The sequence below is a fragment of the Gymnodraco acuticeps genome, unplaced genomic scaffold (genome assembly GCF_902827175.1).
Source record: "Gymnodraco acuticeps unplaced genomic scaffold, fGymAcu1.1, whole genome shotgun sequence".
NCBI classification, from domain to species: Eukaryota; Metazoa; Chordata; class Actinopteri; order Perciformes; family Bathydraconidae; genus Gymnodraco; species Gymnodraco acuticeps.
Genome location: NW_022991046.1, coordinates 74886 through 96586, shown reverse-complemented (window position 1 = coordinate 96586; position 21701 = coordinate 74886). Strand labels below are relative to the sequence as shown.

General features: G+C 41.6%; 1 protein-coding gene across 1 annotated transcript in view; it reads left to right on the top strand.

The window, feature by feature from the left end:
* Nucleotides 1–233: 233 nt before the first annotated feature.
* LOC117559842 (phosphatase and actin regulator 3-like) overlaps nt 234–21701 on the top strand; it is a 47990-nt gene continuing 26522 nt past the window's right edge. The window contains 3 exon segments of the mRNA XM_034236543.1: nt 234–311; nt 313–439; nt 9375–9528. Coding sequence (XP_034092434.1) covers nt 234–311; nt 313–439; nt 9375–9528 — 359 coding nt within the window.

Below are 21701 nucleotides of genomic sequence, written 5' to 3'. Positions count from 1 at the left end.
TTTATTTATTCTGAAATGGTGCAACATTCCAAAAACATAATTTCCACCCGGTATAATAACGTATTGTGATTTAGTCGAGGACAGCCTACAAACACACCGGTACATCACAGGTGCCTGGGTATACAGTAGGTTATAGATACTTAAAGTGAATCCACACCTTCCAGCCAATCAGAATAGAGACTTCCCGCTGGCCATGGTGTCATAAAGCTATAACTTACAGACTTGTCCTTGTGATGTTTGACCTCAGTTTCCAGACGAAGGACTCTCGCTCGTCTCTGAAGCGCCGGATGGACGGCCGTCTGTCCCGGACAGTCCAGCACGGAGCGGGAATCGAACCGAGAGACGGACGGGAAGAAAGAGTCGGACGAGAACAAGGAGAACTGGCGTCTCGATGAATACCTGAACGACCAGGACAGCTGGAACGACTCCGTCATCTCCGGTAGGGCTGCTGTACTCGCTCTAACACCATGTACAATATGGATTTAATGTGATTTTATTGATTTAGGCAAGGCAAGTTCATTTATATAGCACCTTTCAACACAAGGCAATTCAAAGTGCTTTACAAAAATGAAAGACTTTAAGAAAATGGCATTTAAAAACAGTCATTAAAGAGCAAAGATAATAAAATAAAAATACATGAATAATAGTTGCAGTGTAAGATATGGATAGTTAAATTGAAAGCAGCGGCAAAAATAAAAGTCTTCATCCTGGATTTAAACTGATCGTATTGCTACTGCTGAGAAGAAGTTGTAAATTCCACTGGCTAAACTGCAACGACAGCAACGTAACTTGACGGCAGAATTTATCGAGGTTTTCTGTTAACCCTTTGGAGTCCTGGGCTAATTTGGCCGTTTTCACATACTTTTGATTTGTCTTACTAAACCCCATTAAGAAATGTTTGGCATGTCAATGTTTGGTATCTTCTTTTTAAGGACAACCTCACCTATATAACCTGATAGTTATTTATTTCATTTTGAGATACTATATGAACATTTTGGACCCAAAATCACAAAAAAACGTAAAAACAGATTTTGAAAATGATATTATTTTTCATATAGGTAACACAAACATACACAACGAAACCATTTAAAAGCTGGAAATATATACATGGGATGTCACTATGATAATGTGAAAGTTTGATTGAGGTAGCATGAACCTATATACAAATGTTATGAACAAATAACAGGTGTATCCGTAGGCTTTTTTTCCTAATTTCTCAAGTTCTGTCAACAGTGACACAGTAGGCACAACAAAACATTTAAAAGCTTAAATAATGTACAAGGGATTTCATTCTGATATGTAAAAGTGTTATTATAAATATAATACAAATATATATATATACACATTATGTACAAAAATCAGTTTTTTCTGTCTTTCTCTGTGCCACGCTTCATAGCGGTTTCTGTCAACTACGACACAGAGGGCAACATCACAGGCTCCTCCTCCTCCATGTCAAAAAACAAGCTTAAAGCTTGACACACGTTCAGAGTTCTCTTCATCATAGTTGAATCTTCAAAACTCTAAATCTATCTAACTATATCTAAATCCTCAATGTTTGTCTGTCACTTTACTTCAATCGCAGTCTCCCGCCGTCTCTCTTCGTCTCCCGACGCCTGTCTTCGTATATCCTCGTCTCTCTCCATTTCCCGCCGTCTCTCTTCGGTTCCCGCCGTCCCTCTTCGGTTCCCGCCGTCCCTCTTCGTCTCTTTTCGTCTCGCTTCGTATCACTCCGTTTACCTGATTACCTCACCCCCCCCTGGTAAATACATCCTGTTGAGCAGAATCTACAGTTTCCAGTATTTTCCGTTTCGTAAAATGATCAAATACGGCGAAGATATTCAAATATGTGCTTCCATTTTTCATACTTTTGAAATGTATTAACTTTATATCATCGTATCTCCGTGTTTACTGGGTCTTTTTGCATGAAACAAAGACTGGGATATAGTTTCAAGCCAGTACTTTTGACAAACACACGGCAATGTTGTCCGGACTGTTGTTTTTATGCGGCACCGGCTTGAACAGATCATGTGATCTGATCACGCCGGCGTGACGGTCGACTCCAAAGGGTTAATGTCCAAGTCTGTTCACATTTTCTTTACCATTAACCAGTCTTTAAACACTGCAGAGCCCATACTGTGTTCCCTTTAGTGTTTACTTCCTGTCTGTCTTCTTCTGCTGTTCCCGTTAGTGTTTACTTCCTGTCTGTCTTCTTCTGCTATTCCCTTTAGTGTTTACTTCCTGTCTGTCTTCTTCTGCTGTTCCCGTTAGTGTTTACTTCCTGTCTGTCTTCTTCTGTTGTTACCGTTAGTGTTTACTTCCTGTCTGTCTTCTTCTGCTGTTCCCGTTAGTGTTTACTTCCTGTCTGTCTTCTTCTGCTGTTCCCGTTAGTGTTTACTTCCTGTCTGTCTTCTTCTGCTGTTACCGTTAGTGTTTACTTCCTGTCTGTCTTCTTCTGCTGTTCCCGTTAGTGTTTACTTCCTGTCTGTCTTCTTCTGCTGTTCCCGTTAGTGTTTACTTCCTGTCTGTCTTCTTCTGCTGTTCCCTTTAGTGTTTACTTCCTGTCTGTCTTCTTCTTCTGCTGTTCCTGTTGTGTTTACTTCCTGTCTGTCTTCTTCTGCTGTTCCCGTTAGTGTTTACTTCCTGTCTGTCTTCTTCTGCTGTTCCCGTTAGTGTTTACTTCCTGTCTGTCTTCTTATGCTGTTCCCTTTAGTGTTTACTTCCTGTCTGTCTTCTTCTGCTGTTCCCGTTAGTGTTTACTTCCTGTCTGTCTTCTTCTGCTGTTCCCGTTAGTGTTTACTTCCTGTCTGTCTTCTTCTGCTGTTCCCTTTAGTGTTTACTTCCTGTCTGTCTTCTTCTGCTGTTCCTGTTGGTGTTTACTTCCTGTCTGTCTTCTTCTGCTGTTCCCGTTAGTGTTTACTTCCTGTCTGTCTTCTTCTGCTGTTCCCTTTAGTGTTTACTTCCTGTCTGTCTTCTTATGCTGTTCCCGTTAGTGTTTACTTCCTGTCTGTCTTCTTCAGCTGTTCCCGTTAGTGTTTACTTCCTGTCTGTCTTCTTCTGCTGTTCCCGTTAGTGTTTACTTCCTGTCTGTCTTATTCTGCTGTTCCCGTTAGTGTTTATTTCCTGTCTGTCTTCTTCTGCTGTTCCCGTTAGTGTTTACTTCCTGTCTGTCTTCTTCTGCTGTTCCCTTTAGTGTATACTTCCTGTCTGTCTTCTTCTGCTGTTCCCGTTAGTGTTTACTTCCTGTCTGTCTTCTTCTGCTGTTCTCTTTAGTGTTTACTTCCTGTCTGTCTTCTTATGCTGCTCCCTTTAGTGTTTACTTCCTGTCTGTCTTCTTCTGCTGCTCCCTTTAGTGTTTACTTCCCGTCTGTCTTCTTATGCTGCTCCCTTTAGTGTTTACTTCCTGTCTGTCTTCTTCTGCTGTTCCCGTTAGTGTTTACTTCCTGTCTGTCTTCTTCTGCTGTTCCCGTTAGTGTTTACTTCCTGTCTGTCTTCTTCTGCTGTTCCCGTTAGTGTTTACTTCCTTTCTGTCTTCTTCTGTTGTTCCCTTTAGTGTATACTTCCTGTCTGTCTTCTTCTGCTGTTCCCGTTAGTGTTTACTTCCTGTCTGTCTTCTTCTGCTGTTCCCTTTAGTGTTTACTTCATGTCTGTCTTCTTCTGCTGTTCACGTTAGTGTTTACTTCCTGTCTGTCTTCTTCTGATGTTCCCTTTAGTGTTTACTTCCTGTCTGTCTTCTTCTGCTGTTCCCTTTAGTGTTTACTTCCTGTCTGTCTTCTTCTGCTGTTCCCGTTTAGTGTTTACTTCCTGTCTGTCTTCTTCTGCTGCTCCCTTTAGTGTTTACTTCCTGTCTGTCTTCTTCTGCTGTTCCCGTTAGTGTTTACTTCCTGTCTGTCTTCTTCTGCTGTTCCCGTTAGTGTTTACTTCCTGTCTGTCTTCTTCTGCTGTTACCATTAGTGTTTACTTCCTGTCTGTCTTCTTCTGCTGTTCCCGTTAGTGTTTACTTCCTGTCTGTCTTCTTCTGCTGTTCCCGTTAGTGTTTACTTCCTGTCTGTCTTCTTCTGCTGTTCCCTTTAGTGTTTACTTCCTGTCTGTCTTCTTCTGCTGTTCCTGTTGGTGTTTACTTCCTGTCTGTCTTCTTCTGCTGTTCCCGTTAGTGTTTACTTCCTGTCTGTCTTCTTCTGCTGTTCCCGTTAGTGTTTACTTCCTGTCTGTCTTCTTATGCTGTTCCCCTTTAGTGTTTACTTCCTGTCTGTCTTCTTCTGCTGTTTCCCGTTAGTGTTTACTTCCTGTCTGTCTGACTTCTTCTGCTGTTCCAGTTATTGTTTACTTCTTGTCTGTCTTCTTCTGCTGTTCCCTTTAGTGTTTACTTCCTGTCTGTCTTCTTCTGCTGTTCCTTGTGTGTTTACTTCCTGTCTGTCTTCTCTCTGCTGTTCCCGTTAGTGTTTACTTCCTGTCCTGTCTTCTTCTGCTGTTCCCGTTAGTGTTTACTTCCTGTCTGTCTTCTTATGCTGTTCCCTTTAGTGTTTACTTCCTGTCTGTCTTCTTATGCTGTTCCCGTTAGTGTTTACTTCCTGTCTGTCTTCTTCAGCTGTTCCCGTTAGTGTTTACTTCCTGTCTGTCTTCTTCTGCTGTTCCCGTTAGTGTTTACTTCCTGTCTGTCTTCTTCTGCTGTTCCGTTAGTGTTTACTTCCTGTCTGTCTTTCTTCTGCTGTTCCCTTTAGTGTATACTTCCTGTCTGTCTTTCTTCTTGCTGTTCCCGTTAGTGTTTACTTCCTGTCTGTCTTCTTCTGCTGTTCTCTCTTTAGTGTTTACTTCCTGTCTGTCTTCTTATGGCTGCTCCCTTTAGTGTTACTTCCTGTCTGGCTATTCTTCTGCTGCTCCCTTTAGTGTTTACTTCCCGTCTGTCTTCTTATGCTGCTCCCTTTAGTGTTTACTTCCTGTCTGTCTTCTTCTGCTGTTCCCGTTATTGTTTACTTCCTGTCTGTCTTCTTCTGCTGTTCCCTTCAGTGTTTACTTCCTGTCTGTCTTCTTCTGCTGTTCCCGTTAGTGTTTACTTCCTTTCTGTCTTCTTCTGTTGTTCCCTTTAGTGTATACTTCCTGTCTGTCTTCTTCTGCTGTTCCCGTTAGTGTTTACTTCCTGTCTGTCTTCTTCTGCTGTTCCCTTTAGTGTTTACTTCATGTCTGTCTTCTTCTGCTGTTCACGTTAGTGTTTACTTCCTGTCTGTCTTCTTCTGATGTTCCCTTTAGTGTTTACTTCCTGTCTGTCTTCTTCTGCTGTTCCCTTTAGTGTTTACTTCCTGTCTGTCTTCTTCTGCTGTTCCGTTTAGTGTTTACTTCCTGTCTGTCTTCTTCTGCTGCTCCCTTTAGTGTTTACTTCCTGTCTGTCTTCTTCTGCTGTTCCCGTTAGTGTTTACTTCCTGTCTGTCTTCTTCTGCTGTTCCCGTTAGTGTTTACTTCCTGTCTGTCTTCTTCTGCTGTTCCCGTTAGTGTTTACTTCCTGTCTGTCTTCTTCTGCTGTTCCCTTTAGTGTTTACTTCATGTCTGTCTTCTTCTGCTGTTCCCTTTAGTGTTTACTTCCTGTCTGTCTTCTTCTGCTGTTCCCATTAGTGTTTACTTCCTGTCTGTCTTCTTCTGCTGTTCCCGTTAGTGTTTACTTCCTGTCTGTCTTCTTCTGCTGTTCCCGTTAGTGTTTACTTCCTGTCTGTCTTCTTCTGCTGTTCCCTTTAGTGTTTACTTCATGTCTGTCTTCTTCTGCTGTTCCCGTTAGTGTTTACTTCCTGTCTGTCTTCTTCTGCTGTTCCCTTTAGTGTTTACTTCCTGTCTGTCTTCTTCTGCTGTTCCTGTTGGTGTTTACTTCCTGTCTGTCTTCTTCTGCTGTTCCCGTTAGTGTTTACTTCCTGTCTGTCTTCTTCTGCTGTTCCCGTTAGTGTTTACTTCCTTTCTGTCTTATTCTGTTGTTCCCTTTAGTGTATACTTCCTGTCTGTCTTCTTCTGCTGTTCCCGTTAGTGTTTACTTCCTGTCTGTCTTCTTCTGCTGTTCCCGTTAGTGTTTACTTCCTGTCTGTCTTCTTCTGCTGTTCCCGTTAGTGTTTACTTCCTGTCTGTCTTCTTCTGCTGTTCCCGTTAGTGTTTACTTCCTGTCTGTCTTCTTCTGCTGTTCCCTTTAGTGTTTACTTCATGTCTGTCTTCTTCTGCTGTTCCCGTTAGTGTTTACTTTATGTCTGTCTTCTTCTGCTGTTCCCTTGCACTGTTTTTCGTTTCTTTACTTGTGACAGTTTAGACTTCATGTTTCCAAACATTTACAGTCCTCTGGAATGTCCAAATTGTCCAATCAGAATTAAATATATTCCACTCAGCCATGTAATAACTGCTGCTAAAGTACAGATTCTGGTCGGCCTGTCAGTGGATAATGAATCTGCGGATGTTTGTTTACAGTCAGGGAGGTTTACAGCCATGAAGAGCAGCAGCAGACTCACAGGTGTTGGGTTTCAGTCGCCTCGTCTACTCCGCTCTGACCTCATGTGGGTCACAGCGTCTGCAGTTTACATGTCTGTGAACCTGGAGGGGAATCTAAAAAGCAGCAGGCTGCAGTAATGATTGACAGGTCAGCTCTGACTGCAGAGAAAGAGAAATATGTAGTGAGCAGTGAGACAATAGAGACTGGACTTTAAAGGTCACCTATTATGCAAAATCCACTTCTTCATGTCTCTTCTACATCAACATGTGTCTCCTCTTCTTCATGTCTCTTCTACATCAACATGTGTCTCCTCTTCTTCATGTCTCTTCTACATCAACATGTGTCTCCTCTTCTTCATGTCTCTTCTACATCAACATGTGTCCCCCTCTTCTTCATGTCTCTTCTACATCAACATGTGTCCCCTCTTCTTCATGTCTCTTCTACATCAACATGTGTCCCCTCTTCTTCATGTCTCTTCTACATCAACATGTGTCCCCTCTTCTTCATGTCTCTTCTACATCAACATGTGTCCCCTCTTCTTCATGTCTCTTCTACATCAACATGTGTCCCCTCTTCTCCATGTCTCTTCTACATCAACATGTGTCCCCTCTTCTTCATGTCTCTTCTACATCAACATGTGTCCCCTCTTCTCCATGTCTCTTCTACATCAACATGTGTCCCCTCTTCTTCATGTCTCTTCTACATCAACATGTGTCCCCTCTTCTCCATGTCTCTTCTACATCAACATGTGTCCTCTCTTCTTCATGTCTCTTCTACATCAACATGTGTCCCCTCTTCTCCATGTCTCTTCTACATCAACATGTGTCCCCTCTTCTTCATGTCTCTTCTACATCAACATGTGTCCCCTCTTCTCCATGTCTCTTCTTCATCAACATGTGTCCCCTCTTCTTCATGTCTCTTCTACATCAACATGTGTCCCCTCTTCTCCATGTCTCTTCTTCATCAACATGTGTCCCCTCTTCTTCATGTCTCTTCTACATCAACATGTGTCCCCTCTTCTCCATGTCTCTTCTTCATCAACATGTGTCCCCTCTTCTTCATGTCTCTTCTACATCAACATGTGTCCCCTCTTCTTCATGTCTCTTCTACATCAACATGTGTCCCCTCTTCTTCACGTCTCTTCTACATCAACATGTGTCCCCTCTTCTTCATGTCTCTTCTACATCAACATGTGTCCCCTCTTCTTCACGTCTCTTCTACAATCAACATGTGTCCCCTCTTCTTCATGTCTCTTCTACATCAACATGTGTCCCCTCTTCTTCATGTCTCTTCTATATCAACATGTGTCCCCTCTTCTCCATGTCTCTTCTACATCAACATGTGTCCCCTCTTCTTCATGTCTCTTCTACATCAGCATGTGTCCCCTCTGTGGAAAGAGACTCTGAAAGTTTCAGGAACAAAGATTCTCTCTCTTTTTGATCCATTTCTATAAAAACCTGTCTGAAAATGAGCTGATCAGATTTTGGCCACTTTATGATGTCATAACGATGTTTTGTCTTGTGTAACCATTAGCCAATCAGCAACCAAGGTAACCCCCCCCCCCCCCCCCCCCCCCCCCTTATCACCTGAATCTCCTCCTAGAGCACCATTGAGTTCTTTGTAACCAAATGTCTCTCAGAGGGGCGTGGGGAGGGGCTCCTTATTTCCATCTAAAGTAACAGACAGAGAATCAGCACTTTTGAACCAGGGCTGAAGCAGAGGGGATTATGGGTAATGCTGCAATTATCTGTTTGGTATAATAGGGGACCTTTTAATTAATGTTTAACTTAAGTGGAAATATGGCAAAAGTATGGCGAAATCTATTATATAAGTGAATTACAAATAAAACCCTAAGCTCATACTTTAACATCTTGGAATAAGTAGTAGGCATGTGTTTCATTAATAAGGTGTTAGCAGAAAGTACATAGGCCCTCTGTGTGTTGATAAGCACGAGTTCAGCTGAAGTGGGTATTGACCTTATTGTGCCCCCCCCCCCTCCCTGTTCTGCTCATTTTCAGGTTCATATATGTGACATGTCTCCATGTTTTAATGTTCAAAAAGCTCTTTATTGTTCTCATACTGCCTGTGCTGCAGCATCTCTGTTCACCCTCTGTCTGAAACCAGAGCCCAGTCTGCTGGGATTGTTCAGCTGGCCGGCTCTGTTGTGATTGGTCAACCGCTTAGACATGTCCCGCCCCTTAGCCTTTCACTTACAATGTGTTGGAGCGCTAGCCAATAGAAGTGAATGTGTTATATGTACAAAGGATGCTTCAGTCTGACTTTATTGAATCTCCCCAGATGGTAGCAGTTCATACTCTCTGTTCAGAACATGCTTTGGGTCCGAGATGATGATGTAAAGACTGCATTTAGATTTAGCTTTTTATCAGCAGCCCCCCACTTTATATGTTCTTTTAGTCTTTATTATTTACCTTTTATTTTGTTTTATAGGTCTTAAAGGATTTAATCTTATTTTATTAATCTAACACGCTTCAATAGCAATATTTATTTTCCCGTTGGTCTTTGTTATTTCTTCATCGTTTCACCTTTATTAGAATTATGGCATTTTTATTACTATTATCTTTTTATTTATATTTCTGTTGAACCTATTTGCTCACTTTGTTTTATGGGGTTTTATATTTTATATTGTTGCATCGACTCAGTTGTCTTCTGTCTTATCTGTCAGATAAGAGAGAAACCTTTCACCTCCTTGTGTCTGTTAACCTGATCAAATGTTATATTTCGCTTGGTGTACCTTTTAAAGTTCTTAACAAATAATCTGAGGGGAATTTCTTTCGTTGTTTTTAACTTGTGATGATTGTGATTTTGTAAAGCGCTTTGAGCTGCATGTGTTAAAAGTGCTATATAAAGCTTTATTATTGAATACAGTACAGTAACAGTATATCCTATCTCCCCCCCACAGGGACTCTCCCCCGCCGGGTGAGGAAGGAGCTTCTGGCCGTGAAGCTGAGGAACCGGCCCAGCCAGCAGGAGCTTGAGGACAGGAACATCTTCCCGGTGCGCAGCGACCAGGAGAGGCAGGAGATCCGACAGCAGATCGAGACCAAGCTGGCCAAGTGAGTCACTTTGTAGACGCCGTCACCCCCCCCCCACCATCAGACCCCCCACCTATGTCTGTCCCATCACTCAACATCACTGCTGTCTGCACCTGTGTTCCAACATCACCTAACAGATGCTCGGTCCTTGAACACACCACTCACGACAAGGCTAAGTTTGAACTTGAAACATATTTTAAAGGTCATGCAAAATGCACTTTGTGATGTCTTTTATACGTTGATATGTGTCCCCGGTGTGTCAGGGAACTCACAAAGTGTCAGAAAATAAAACCCTCTCTCTTTTCCTCCGTACCCAAATCTCTAAAAACGGGGGAACAACGGAGCTGATCCAGATTTGCGTCCGATATGACGTAATATCTGAAATGTGGGCTGGCTTTACACCCACGGCCCTATCAGAAACAATGCGCGTCGTGTATTGGATGTAATATGGTCTTTGTTTACATTAGCATCGCTAACACTCAGAGCTAACCTGTACTGGAGAGAGTATGTGTAAAGAAGCAGGAAATAAAAAAAAGGAACTCACCTTGTTGTAAACCCGAGAGAGAAAAAGCATTTGAGCTCCATACTGTTTCAGAAATAATGATATGATGAAAGCATGATATGGCGTTTCATCCCGGCAGCATTTAGCTGTATAGTGGTAGAGTACTCCCGCATAAGCTCCGCCCCCTCTTTTCTTTATACCCAGAATCAGCACTTTAGTAACAGGGCTGAAACGGAGGGATATGAGGCATGGCTATAATGGATGATCTGTTTGGTATTTTGAGCAAAACACTTTATAGAATTTTTTTTAATATAATTGTATATATCTGAGACCTATAATATATGTCTGAATATAGCATGATAGACAGGGGTGCACATAACTTTTTTGCCCTGGTTCTCAAAGGAGCACCTGGAGATGTTGCTTGGTGCTCATCCTTAAAATGAAATAAACCGTAACTTTTGAGGGGTCTTGACTTTATTTGCCAGACACACGGCACTGAACACACGTGCAGAGGTGAACACAGAACACACATGCAGAGGTGAACACAGAACACACATGCAGAGGTGAACACAAGACAAAATTAGCACGACCAGTTATCCTACAAATCCTGTAGCACTGGCGTTATAGATGTTCGCCTAGGGCGCCAGAGCCGGGGAGGCGCTGTGCTGGCATTTTTGACCGTTGGGGTTCATCCTAATTTTCGGCCTTGATGTAACAATATTCATAATTAAGTAAATGTAACACCCTTTTCACCCCGGTTACACGTTTCATTTGCCCTGTACGATGGGCGCTGTAAGTGATGAAAATGGGGGATGTTGGCTTATCTGGCGCCCGCAGCTCACAGCCAACGTGCGAGTGAGCGTGGGAGAGAGAGAAGGGCGCACCGCCCGGTACCGGCGCTGTTGTTATTAGAATCTGGTGCCGTGCTAGCTGCTCTAACGGATATAAGAAGAAGATGTTTCTACAATGATGTGGAGCGAGAGTCCTCTCCAGTCAGACTGAGAGGCTGATAACTACAGCTAAGTGAGGTAAAGACTCTGAGTGTTTAGATAGTTCACTTTAGTCTAAGTTCAAACGGTTTGGTCACAATTTATGTAAACACATATTTCCAAGGCACTCCTTTATAATTATTGGGATAAACAGGTTTGAAATCATTCCAATGTATACTATAGGTTAGTAACCAAACATATCCTTTAAAACTGGAGAGATTTAAAAATAATAAATAAATGTTAAGGTAAAATAAGATATGAATGAACAACACAAATAAAATAAGTTACATTAATTTGTTATTGGCTATGGTAGGTTATTGGTTATGTTCACATACTTATTTGATTACATCCACTTGTCTAAGATGACAGAGACTTTCGACCCAAACCCAGCTGTTGACTTGTGGATGCAAGCAGCTAATCACAGACTCAACCAGAGAGGAAGAAGTAGGCCTACATCATCAGCTACCATGTCTGACAGAGAGGAAGACAGTGAGGAGAACAGTCAGGAGGGTAGTGATGACAGCTTGTAGGATTACTGGTCGTGCTAATGTTGTCTTGTGTTCACCTCTGCATGTGTGTTCAGTGTTCGCCTCTGCATGTGTGTTCTGTGTTCACCTCTGCATGTGTGTTCAGTGTTCACCTCTGCATGTGTGTTCTGTGTTCACCTCTGCACGTGTGTTCAGTGCCGTGTGTCTGGCAAATAAAGTCAAGAGCCCCTCAAAAGTTACGGTTTATTTCATTTTAAGGATGAGCACCAAGCAACATCTCCAGGTGCTCCTTTGAGAACCAGGGCAAAAAAGTTATGTGCACCCCTGTCTATACCTCTATATCAGCAGCACGACTCAATTTAGACCTTCAAATCTCATGTTGTAATGTGTGTGCTCGACCCTTATATGAAAGAAATCCTGTTCCTCAGATAAAGGAATACAAAGTGTGCAAGGTCACATGTGCTGCAGAGCGAACAAAGACAGGCAGAAGAGGGACAAGCAAACATGGATTTAAACACTTTTAATACAGAAAACTCTACAGGGAAACTTTAACCAATGTGTTTAGAATACTATGATTAAAGAAATCACCACTTCCACCACGAGAAGCAAAATAACAAACATCTACATTAATAAACTATTGGTGAAGAACGGAACAAAACATGGGATTTAAATGTTTATTTTCATTATAAAGTACATCACAGGAATAAGGAAATATGCTGAATAATGTTACGTTTCCAACCTCCTCATGAAGTCATGTACAATTCACCTTCATTCTCATCCCTCCATTTCTTACCCGCCACCATTTAGTGATATCATTATTGACTTATTTTCAAATGATGCTCACCAAACATCCAGGTATTACGAAATTAAGAGACAACTGTCATTATCAGTTTCTCTGGGTTTACCATTTATAGGTATGTGTTTTTTTAATTCTGTGTAGGAGTTTAACCGACACTGTTACTACCCCATTTACATATTTAAAACTGACTATCATACAATCTTTATGAACGTATCACACATAGTCAAAACACACCGTCTAAAAATGTTTGCCTTATTAAATGTACTTAAAGGCATACAGAAGAATCCACCTTATTTGTCAAAATAAATGTTTTAAGCATTTAAGTTAAAACAAAAATAGAAAAGAAACATAATACAGATTGTTCTAAATGTTCATAAAAATAACAGGAAAACTCATAATTGATGCAAAATCCACAGGAAATATTCAGTTTGAGGATTTAAGAGGGTCCAATGTCTCCCCAAAGTCCAACAGGAAACACTACATATTGTTCCAATTTCACTCTGCCAATTGGTGACTCAATAACAACAGGTCCTAAACCCTGCAGTACAGAGCAGCTTATTACAACAGTCACAACAAGATAATTAATGATTTAAGGACAAGAACAAGGGAACAAAGCATCTGCTGGTGTTTCCTATCAATGCAATATATGCATTATATTAGCCTCATCTTCAAATCCTCCATGCATTTCACTTTCTTTCTTTCTCTTTACCTAAAATGTTGATGCATGTTGTTCAAAAGGCATCCACATGTTAACAGCTTAGAGTAATTAGTGGTAAATTGCAGAAAATGTTATCATGGATTAGTTGAAATAGTTGCAACGAAATGTTTTGAGTGTTTAGTTTTTTCCTTAAAGTGCACCTATCATGCTATTTTTAGGCAACAGATCACCGATTCTAGCCATGCCTCATATCCTTCTATTTCCCTTCCTGTTTCAAAAGTGCTGATTTTGGGTATAAAGCTTTAAAAAAAAAATTGATAAAAAGTGAGGCGGAGCTCATGCGGGAGATTCTACCGGCAGATACTGTCTAAACTAAATGCTGCCGTGATGAAACGCCTATCATGGATTATCAAGGATTCTCTCTGAAACAGTTTGGAGCTCAAAGGCTTTCTCTCTTGCCGGTTATACCACAAGGTGAGTTCCTTTTTACTTCCTGCTTCTTCACACACATGCTCTCCAGTACAGGTTAGCTCTGAGTGTTAGCGATGCTAATGTAAACACCGACCATATTACGTCCAAAACAGTCGGGCGTTGTTTCTGATAGCAACGTTTCTGATTGGGCCGTGGGTCCACATTTCCGATATGACGTCATATCGGACGCAAATCTGGATCAGCTCCGTTGTTCCCCGTTTTTAGAGATTTGGGTACGGAGGAAAAGAGAGAGGGTTTTGTTTTCTGACGCTGCGTGAGTTCCCTGACACACCGGGGACACATGTTTAGGTATAAAAGACATCACAAAGTGCATTTTGCATGATAGGAGACCTTAAATGTAATTTTCTGTGTAAAGGTTTCTGATTGTGGAACAGGACATTCTGAGGAGGAATGCAACGTAATCGTGTTTGTCGTGTTGCTGTGAGAAAGTCCAGAGGCTGTTCGGACTCTAATAGGATTATCAGGTTTAGTTTGTGCTGAATAATACCAGGGTTCACTGGTGGGCACATGTGGGTGGGAAGAGGAGGAGGGCTGGTGTTTTTTGGACATGTAGTGACATCATACTAAATCAATATGTTAAGAGCGAGGGCTGGACAGAATAACAGCATTTTGGGAGTCGTACATGTTGTTGTTGTTGTTGTTGTTTTTCATACCTTTGTTGGAACAGCAGCTGTGGTAGTAGCCTGCGGGGGAAATGTTCTCACTTCACTGAGTGCTTTAATCTCTGCTTGACCTGCTTTCATCTTTTAGCTGAAACAGCAGCATCAATCTGGTAAAAAACATTATTTTGTACATATTTGTATAATTCATGAACTAATAAGATAAGTAAAAGGGGCTGTATGCTATATTACAATATATTCTGCTTATTCAGGTGCATATTTCTATTTTCTGCCTCTTTAATGTTCAAACAGTTATTTATTTTTCTCATACTGCCTGTGTTGCATCTTCAGGGCCCAGGAGTTCAAAACTTTTAATCTCAATCAGATCCGATCATCTCGGCCGCGGATACAAGCGGTTTTCTCCGCAGGGTGGCTGGTGTCTCCCTTAGGGATAAGGTGAGAAGTTCGGTCATCAGGGAGGGACTCGGAGTTGAGCCGCTCCTCCTTCGCGTCGAAAGGAGCCAGTTGAGGTGGTTCGGGCACCTAGTTAGGATGCCACCTGGGCGCCTCCCTAGGGAGGTGTTCCAGGCACGTCCAGCTGGGAAGAGACCAAGGGGTAGACCTAGGACCAGGTGGAGGGATTATATCTCTTCGCTGGCCTGGGAGCGCCTTGGGATCCCCCAGTCAGAGCTGGTTGATGTCGCCAGGGAAAAGAAAGTTTGGGGCTCTCTGCTGGAACTGCTACCCCCGCGACCCGACCACGGATAAGCGGGAGAAGATGGATGGATGGAGATCCGATCAGATTTTTAAATCCCATTTTTTGTGATCCAGGATCAGACAAGTCGGCCACATTTTGTCCCTGGAGTTCAAAGCAATTCAGGATAGGATCAGCCTGATCCAGATTACGACTTTTCAAGATGACTAGATCCTGAATATCAGTGCTTTAATCCGACCGATCGCCATTTTGTGGACATGAAAAATAATACAAGGAAGACGAGAGACCACATTGCAGAGACATCTATTGTCCGCAATGACGTTTGAAAGGTGATGACAGATGATGGACTTTTTTTTTGTTGAAGATATTTTTTATTTAATCTAAATTACATTTGTGATTGACGATCTTTGTTGTGATACTTTCATGAGCATAAACATTTATGTCATCAACATTTGGTTGAAAACAAAATAGGCCACCACAAACGTGAGCAGAAATGGAAAAATAAAATGTATTTCCAATGAAGGCTAAAAATTGTGTATTATTTCAGTTAACAAACTTTGCCATCTAATTTAAATTGAAACATATTTTAAAATGAATTGTACAGTACATTTTGCTCTGGAAATCCACCCCTCTGGTGGGATCAGGATAATCCAGTTGTTTGGGATCAAACTGATCCCAATCCTGTGTTGTCGGTTTGAACCCGTTTTGAAGATTTGATCCAGATTAAAGCTTGGATTGGATTTCCTGATCTGATCGGATATCAAAGTGATCCTAATCCTGTTTTTTGGTTTTGAACTCTCCAAAGTCCAAATCTGATCTGATCAGATAGGGATTCAAAGTGTTGAACTCCTGGGCCCTGCTGATTTGGATTTGATCTTTTTGCGTCCATTTTTACATCCTTTGCCAACTTTCATGACATTTGGCCTGTAGTTTTTCCCGTAAACTTGCTGACGGACTTACCTCCATCTCATCGTGGAATATCACTAGTATTGCTATCAATAATGACATATCTGGTATTGTGTCATCTGTACTGCTAACTATATTTCTGATCAGAATAATATTGCTCAATATCACAATGTGTTAGCTTAGCCTGTTTCATGCAATCATGCAATTACGTAATTCGGCAAACACGGTACATTTAGTACCTTAGACCCTCTGTCCTTAGACCCTCTGTCCTTAGACCTTCTGTCCTTAGACCCTCACATCGTACAAGGAAACACTTCCAGAGAAAACCCACAGTTTAAAGGGAAAATGGGAGAAACCTCAGGGAGAGCAACAGAGGAGGGATCCCTCTCCCAGGACGGACAGACGTGCAATAGATGCCGTGTGTAAATTGAAAAGATAATACATTTGCAACATAGGTAGACCAAATGTTTGGAAATGCATGTGTGTATAATAGGAAGATGAATCCACAAGGATATCCATCCAGGACCTATGATCCAGGACCACAGCCACGACTCAAGATCCAGGGCTCGCGATCCAGGACACAGGACCGCAGGATCATCCATGACTCCGGATCCCGGCGTATATAGACACCAAAAGAAAGAAATTTGGGGAAGCTGGGTTAATCGGAACATGAGAGTACACAGGTATAGACAGAGAGAAGGAAGAAGTAAGATGTCCCCCGACAAACTAAGCCTATATCAGCAAAACTAGGGGCTGAATCTAATCAGCCCTAACTATAAGCTTTATCAAAAAGGAAGGTCTTAAGCGCACTCTTAAAAACGGATAGGGTGTCTGCCGCCCGAACACAAACTGGAAGCTGATTCCACAAATGTAGAGCTTGATAAGAAAAGGCTCTGGCTCCCATTGTACTTTTAGAGACTCTAGGAACAACCAACAACCCTGCATTCTTGGAAAGCAATGCCCTAGTAGGACAGTAGAGTATAATGAGTTCTTTAAGGTAAGATGGCGCCTGCCCATTAAGGGCTTTGTAGGCGAGAAGAAGAATTTAAAATTCTATCCTGTGTTCTATAGGGAGCCAGTGTAAGGCAGCCAGAACAGGAGTAATGTGGTCCCTTTTCCTAACTCTGGTTAGTACACGAGCTGCAGCATTTTGAATCAGCTGAAGCGACTTGACTGACTTCTTGGTACACCCTGATAATAAAGAGTTACAATAATCCAGCCTTGAAGTAACAAATGCATGGACTAGTTTCTCTGCATCGTTTTGAGGCAAGATATGCCTGATTTTTGCAATGTTACGTAGATGGAAGTAGGCGGTCCTTGAGATTGATTTTATGTGGGCGTTAAAGGATATATCCTGATCAAATATAACACCAAGATTCCTTACAGTCTCACTGGAGGCCAAATTAATGCCATCCATAGTTAGTATATCTTTAGATAATTTGTTTCGTAGATTCTTCGGGCCAAGTACAATAACTTCAGTTTTGGTCGTGTTTAACGTCAAAAAGTTTAAGGTCATCCACGTTTTTAAGTCCTTGAGGCAGTCTTGAATTTTATTTAGATGATTAATTTCATCAGGCTTGATTGATAAATATAGTTGAGTATCATCCGCATGATTGGAATATCAAACGCACAGTGTGTAGTTGTTTTAGGGCTAGATATTTCTCGTTCAAAACAATAACAAAAGTCGGAGTTAGATGTCGTTGTGAAGTCGCATGGCATCATGGGAGTTGTGGTTTTTAGCACAATGTTGTCTTCTAATAATTGTGTACTAAGTAGAGAATAAGGAGTTTTTAGGAATATTTAAAAAAGCTTGCTGAGCCAGACTGCAAGACCTCTTTAAATATTGCTTACATTTTAATTTTGCAAATGTTTTTGGGGTAGATTGTTCAGCACTAAAGGATGATAATTAAAAGCTAAGCTCGATTTAAATACTATAGAGTATTTGTATGTGTTTGCTAGCAAAACAGGTAGCAGTTTCATTTACCTCTGTTATAAAACCCCGGTGGAAATAGTTATTGAAAGGAAATCATCATTACACAATGAGTGCAGCACAAAGGTCACCGAGCAGTCAATGAGCTCCATGGAGATGCTGGCTCTGAAACATCACACAGCCGGAGCAATCACAGGTCGAGACGGATAATTAAACGTGTGATGAATTGATTAACAGAGAAATATGTTGCTCTATCTTAACTTTGAGCGATTAGTAATATCTGTTACATTAAGATGTGATAAATGCATGTTCACATGTTGTCACTGGAGGCGTTTCACAGCTGCGTGTCAATCTGGATGCATCGTTATGTGTGTCGTTAGCATAAAGCTGTTCCAAACACGCTGTGCTACATGTGAGCTTCTAGTTATGCACAGGTAGTTATGCAGCGGGAACATAATGAATAAACTACTAAGTAATTAATTGGGCCTGTAGTGTGCAGAGGGCATCATAGTGGGACAGAGCTAACTGCTTATGTAAAGTGATCGTCTCATTACTGTTGCATAATAAAAACATGACCTGATCAATTATGTGTTGTTAGATTATCAGTGGGATGCTGGGTACAGTTTGTACACGAGGACAGAGGTCACTCAATGTTTCATTACTGAACCCATTCATCCTCTCACTGGAGAGCCCAATTGAACTTTAGCAATGAAAGATTGGTTGGAAATGTATTGACAGTCATTACTGAGGTAGACACACACATGTCATCTATCTGAAAAAGGACATATTGTGCTGATGTTCAGGTGTATATCAGTATGTAGTGTCTCTACTTTAAAGAGTCCTCTCCTGCTGATGTTCAGGTGTATATCAGTATGTAGTGTCTCTACTTTAAAGAGTCCTCTCCTGCTGATGTTTAGGTGTATATCAGTATGTAGTGTCTCTACTTTAAAGAGTCCTCTCCTGCTGATGTTCAGGTGTATATCAGTATGTAGTGTCTCTACTTTAAAGAGTCCTCTCCTGCTGATGTTCAGGTGTATATCAGTATGTAGTGTCCTCTACTTTAAAGAGTCCTCTCCAGCTGATGTTCAGGTGTATATCAGTATGTAGTGTCTCTACTTTAAAGAGTCCTCTCCTGCTGATGTTCAGGTGTATATCAGTATGTAGTGTCTCTACTTTAAAGAGTCCTCTCCTGCTGATGTTCAGGTGTATATCAGTATGTAGTGTCCTCTACTTTAAAGAGTCCTCTCCTGCTGATGTTCAGGTGTATATCAGTATGTAGTGTCTCTACTTTAAAGAGTCCTCTCCTGCTGATGTTCAGGTGTATATCAGTATGTAGTGTCTCTACTTTAAAGAGTCCTCTCCTGCTGATGTTCAGGTGTATATCAGTATGTAGTGTCTCTACTTTAAAGAGTCCTCTCCTGCTGATGTTCAGGTGTATATCAGTATGTAGTGTCTCTACTTTAAAGAGTCCTCTCCTGCTGATGTTCAGGTGTATATCAGTATGTAGTGTCTCTACTTTAAAGAGTCCTCTCCTGCTGATGTTCAGGTGTATATCAGTATGTAGTGTCTCTACTTTAAAGAGTCATCTCCTGCTGATGTTCAGGTGTATATCAGTATGTAGTGTCTCTACTTTAAAGAGTCCTCTCCTGCTGATGTTCAGGTGTGTATCAGTATGTAGTCTCTACTTTAAAGAGTCCTCTCCTGCTGATGTTCAGGTTCATATCAGTATGTAGTGTCTCTACTTTATAGAGTCCTCTCCTGCTGATGTTCAGGTGTATATCAGTATGTAGTGTATCTACTTTAAAGAGTCCTCTCCTGTTGATGTTCAGGTGTATATCAGTATGTAGTGTCTCTACTTTAAAGAGTCCTCTCCTGCTGATGTGCAGGTTCATATCAGTATGTAGTGTCTCTACTTTAAAGAGTCCTCTCCTGCTGATGTTCAGGTGTATATCAGTATGTAGTGTATCTACTTTAAAGAGTCCTCTCCTGTTGATGTTCAGGTGTATATCAGTATGTAGTGTCTCTACTTTAAAGAGTCCTCTCCTGCTGATGTTCAGGTGTATATCAGTATGTAGTGTCTCTACTTTAAAGAGTCCTCTCCTGTTGATGTTCAGGTGTATATCAGTATGTAGTGTCTCTACTTTAAGAGTCCTCTCCTGCTGATGTTCAGGTGTATATCAGTATGTAGTGTCTCTACTTTAAAGAGTCCTCTCCTGTTGATGTTCAGGTGTATATCAGTATGTAGTGTCTCTACTTTAAAGAGTCCTCTCCTGCTGATGTTCAGGTGTATATCAGTATGTAGTGTCTCTACTTTAAAGAGTCCTCTCCTGCTGATGTTCAGGTGTATATCAGTATGTAGTGTCTCTACTTTAAAGAGTCCTCTCCTGCTGATGTTCAGGTGTATATCAGTATGTAGTGTCTCTACATGTCTCCATGCTTTAAAGTTCAAAAAGCTCTTTATTTCTCTCATACTGCCTGTGCTGCAGCACCTCTTTTCACCCTCTGTCTGAAACCAGAGCCCAGTCTGCTCTGATTGGTTAGCTGGCCGGCTCTGTTGTGATTGGTCAACCGCTTAGAGATGTCCCGCCCCTTAGCCTACCACGTACAAATGTTGTCCTGCTGACTTAGCTTGTTATATGGCATTTGTATTATTAAGACATTGAATGGACATTCCTCTACTAAATCTCTAAAGGTCCTTACACACCGAGCCCATTTTCGGCGTCGATAGATGTCTGGCCGTCGATAAGCGTTGTGTCGCCCTACTCAGATTGGTGTGTCTTGGTGTGTACCGCACCGTCGTGTCTTTTCGGCCGTGCCGACATGTTGAATCGGTAGGCTGTCGTCTAAAGGCCGTCGGCTATAGAAATCACTCTGATTGGCTGTTCAGCTAGCGAATCAGTGCATGAGAAGCGAAGCGGAAGTGAGAGACCCAAACAAACTATTAAGAAGGCAAATCTGAGGTTTCATTGAACTCCAGCTCTCGACTCAGGTTCGGGAAAGCCCCGTGAGCTTCTCGCTGTAGAGTGAAAATGGAACACACACACTATTTGTTGTTTGTTTATATCACGCAGTCTGTTCTTCTTCTCTCGGTTATCACGCAGTCTGTCTTCCGGTTGTTGCCTCTTTTGAATGACGAATACACACTACCGCTGCCTGCTGGTAAGGAGAGTTATTACCACTCACGTAATGCGCAAACATTGCCAAGACGCAGGCGACTTGAGGCGACGTTCCGTCGGGACGTGTTCTTTGGTGTCAGTTTGGTGTGTAAGGAGCTTTAGATGTTAAATCTCAGTAGCACACAGACACTTACGTTCACAGAAGGTGCATCAAGTGTCCCACGCTAACGGAGAGAGCTGGGACAGGGTTTTGTGTGATTGTCAGTGGTGGGAAGTAGTGGAGTACAAATAATTTGTTACTGTACTTAAGTAAATGTGTCTGGTATCAGTACTTTACTCCACTACGACTTTTTACTTTCTACTTCTCTCATTTTCCAAACAGCTGGTTCCTTTAGTCTGAATGTGTGTTTGATGCGTGATCATTATTCTTTAGAGTCATTGCGTGCCTATTGATTTGAACACGATCCGTGTATCCATCATTTCCTGGTCTTCTCTAAAGAAGAGGGACCAATGGAAACGTTGTCATGTTGCCGTTGTTCAGCATGGAAACATTCATTAGCTAACAATGACATTATTGTTCTATTAATATAAAGGGAGGTCAGGTACTCTTTAAAACAGCTGCTTGTTATGGGTACTTTTTACTTAAAGTGGACCGATCATGCTATATTTGAATAATATATTGTAGGGCCATACCTATATAAAACATGTCTGAAGTCTTTTTTTCAAAATAACAAACAGATCATGCATTTTAGCCATGCCTCATTTCGCTCTATTTGCTCTATTTCAGCCCTGTTTTTGCAGGGGCTGATTCTGTGACGTAGCTTTAATGCAAATGAGCTGCAGCTGACCACGCCCCCCTGCAGCAGAGGGGGGCGTGCTCAGAGATCAGCTGCTGGGCTCTCAGAAGAGGGGGAGGAAAAGAGAGGCTCCGTTTTTTTCTTATATAGAGTCATTATTCATTTGTTTTAAAGCTCAATAAATAACAAAGAAGACCTCTTTA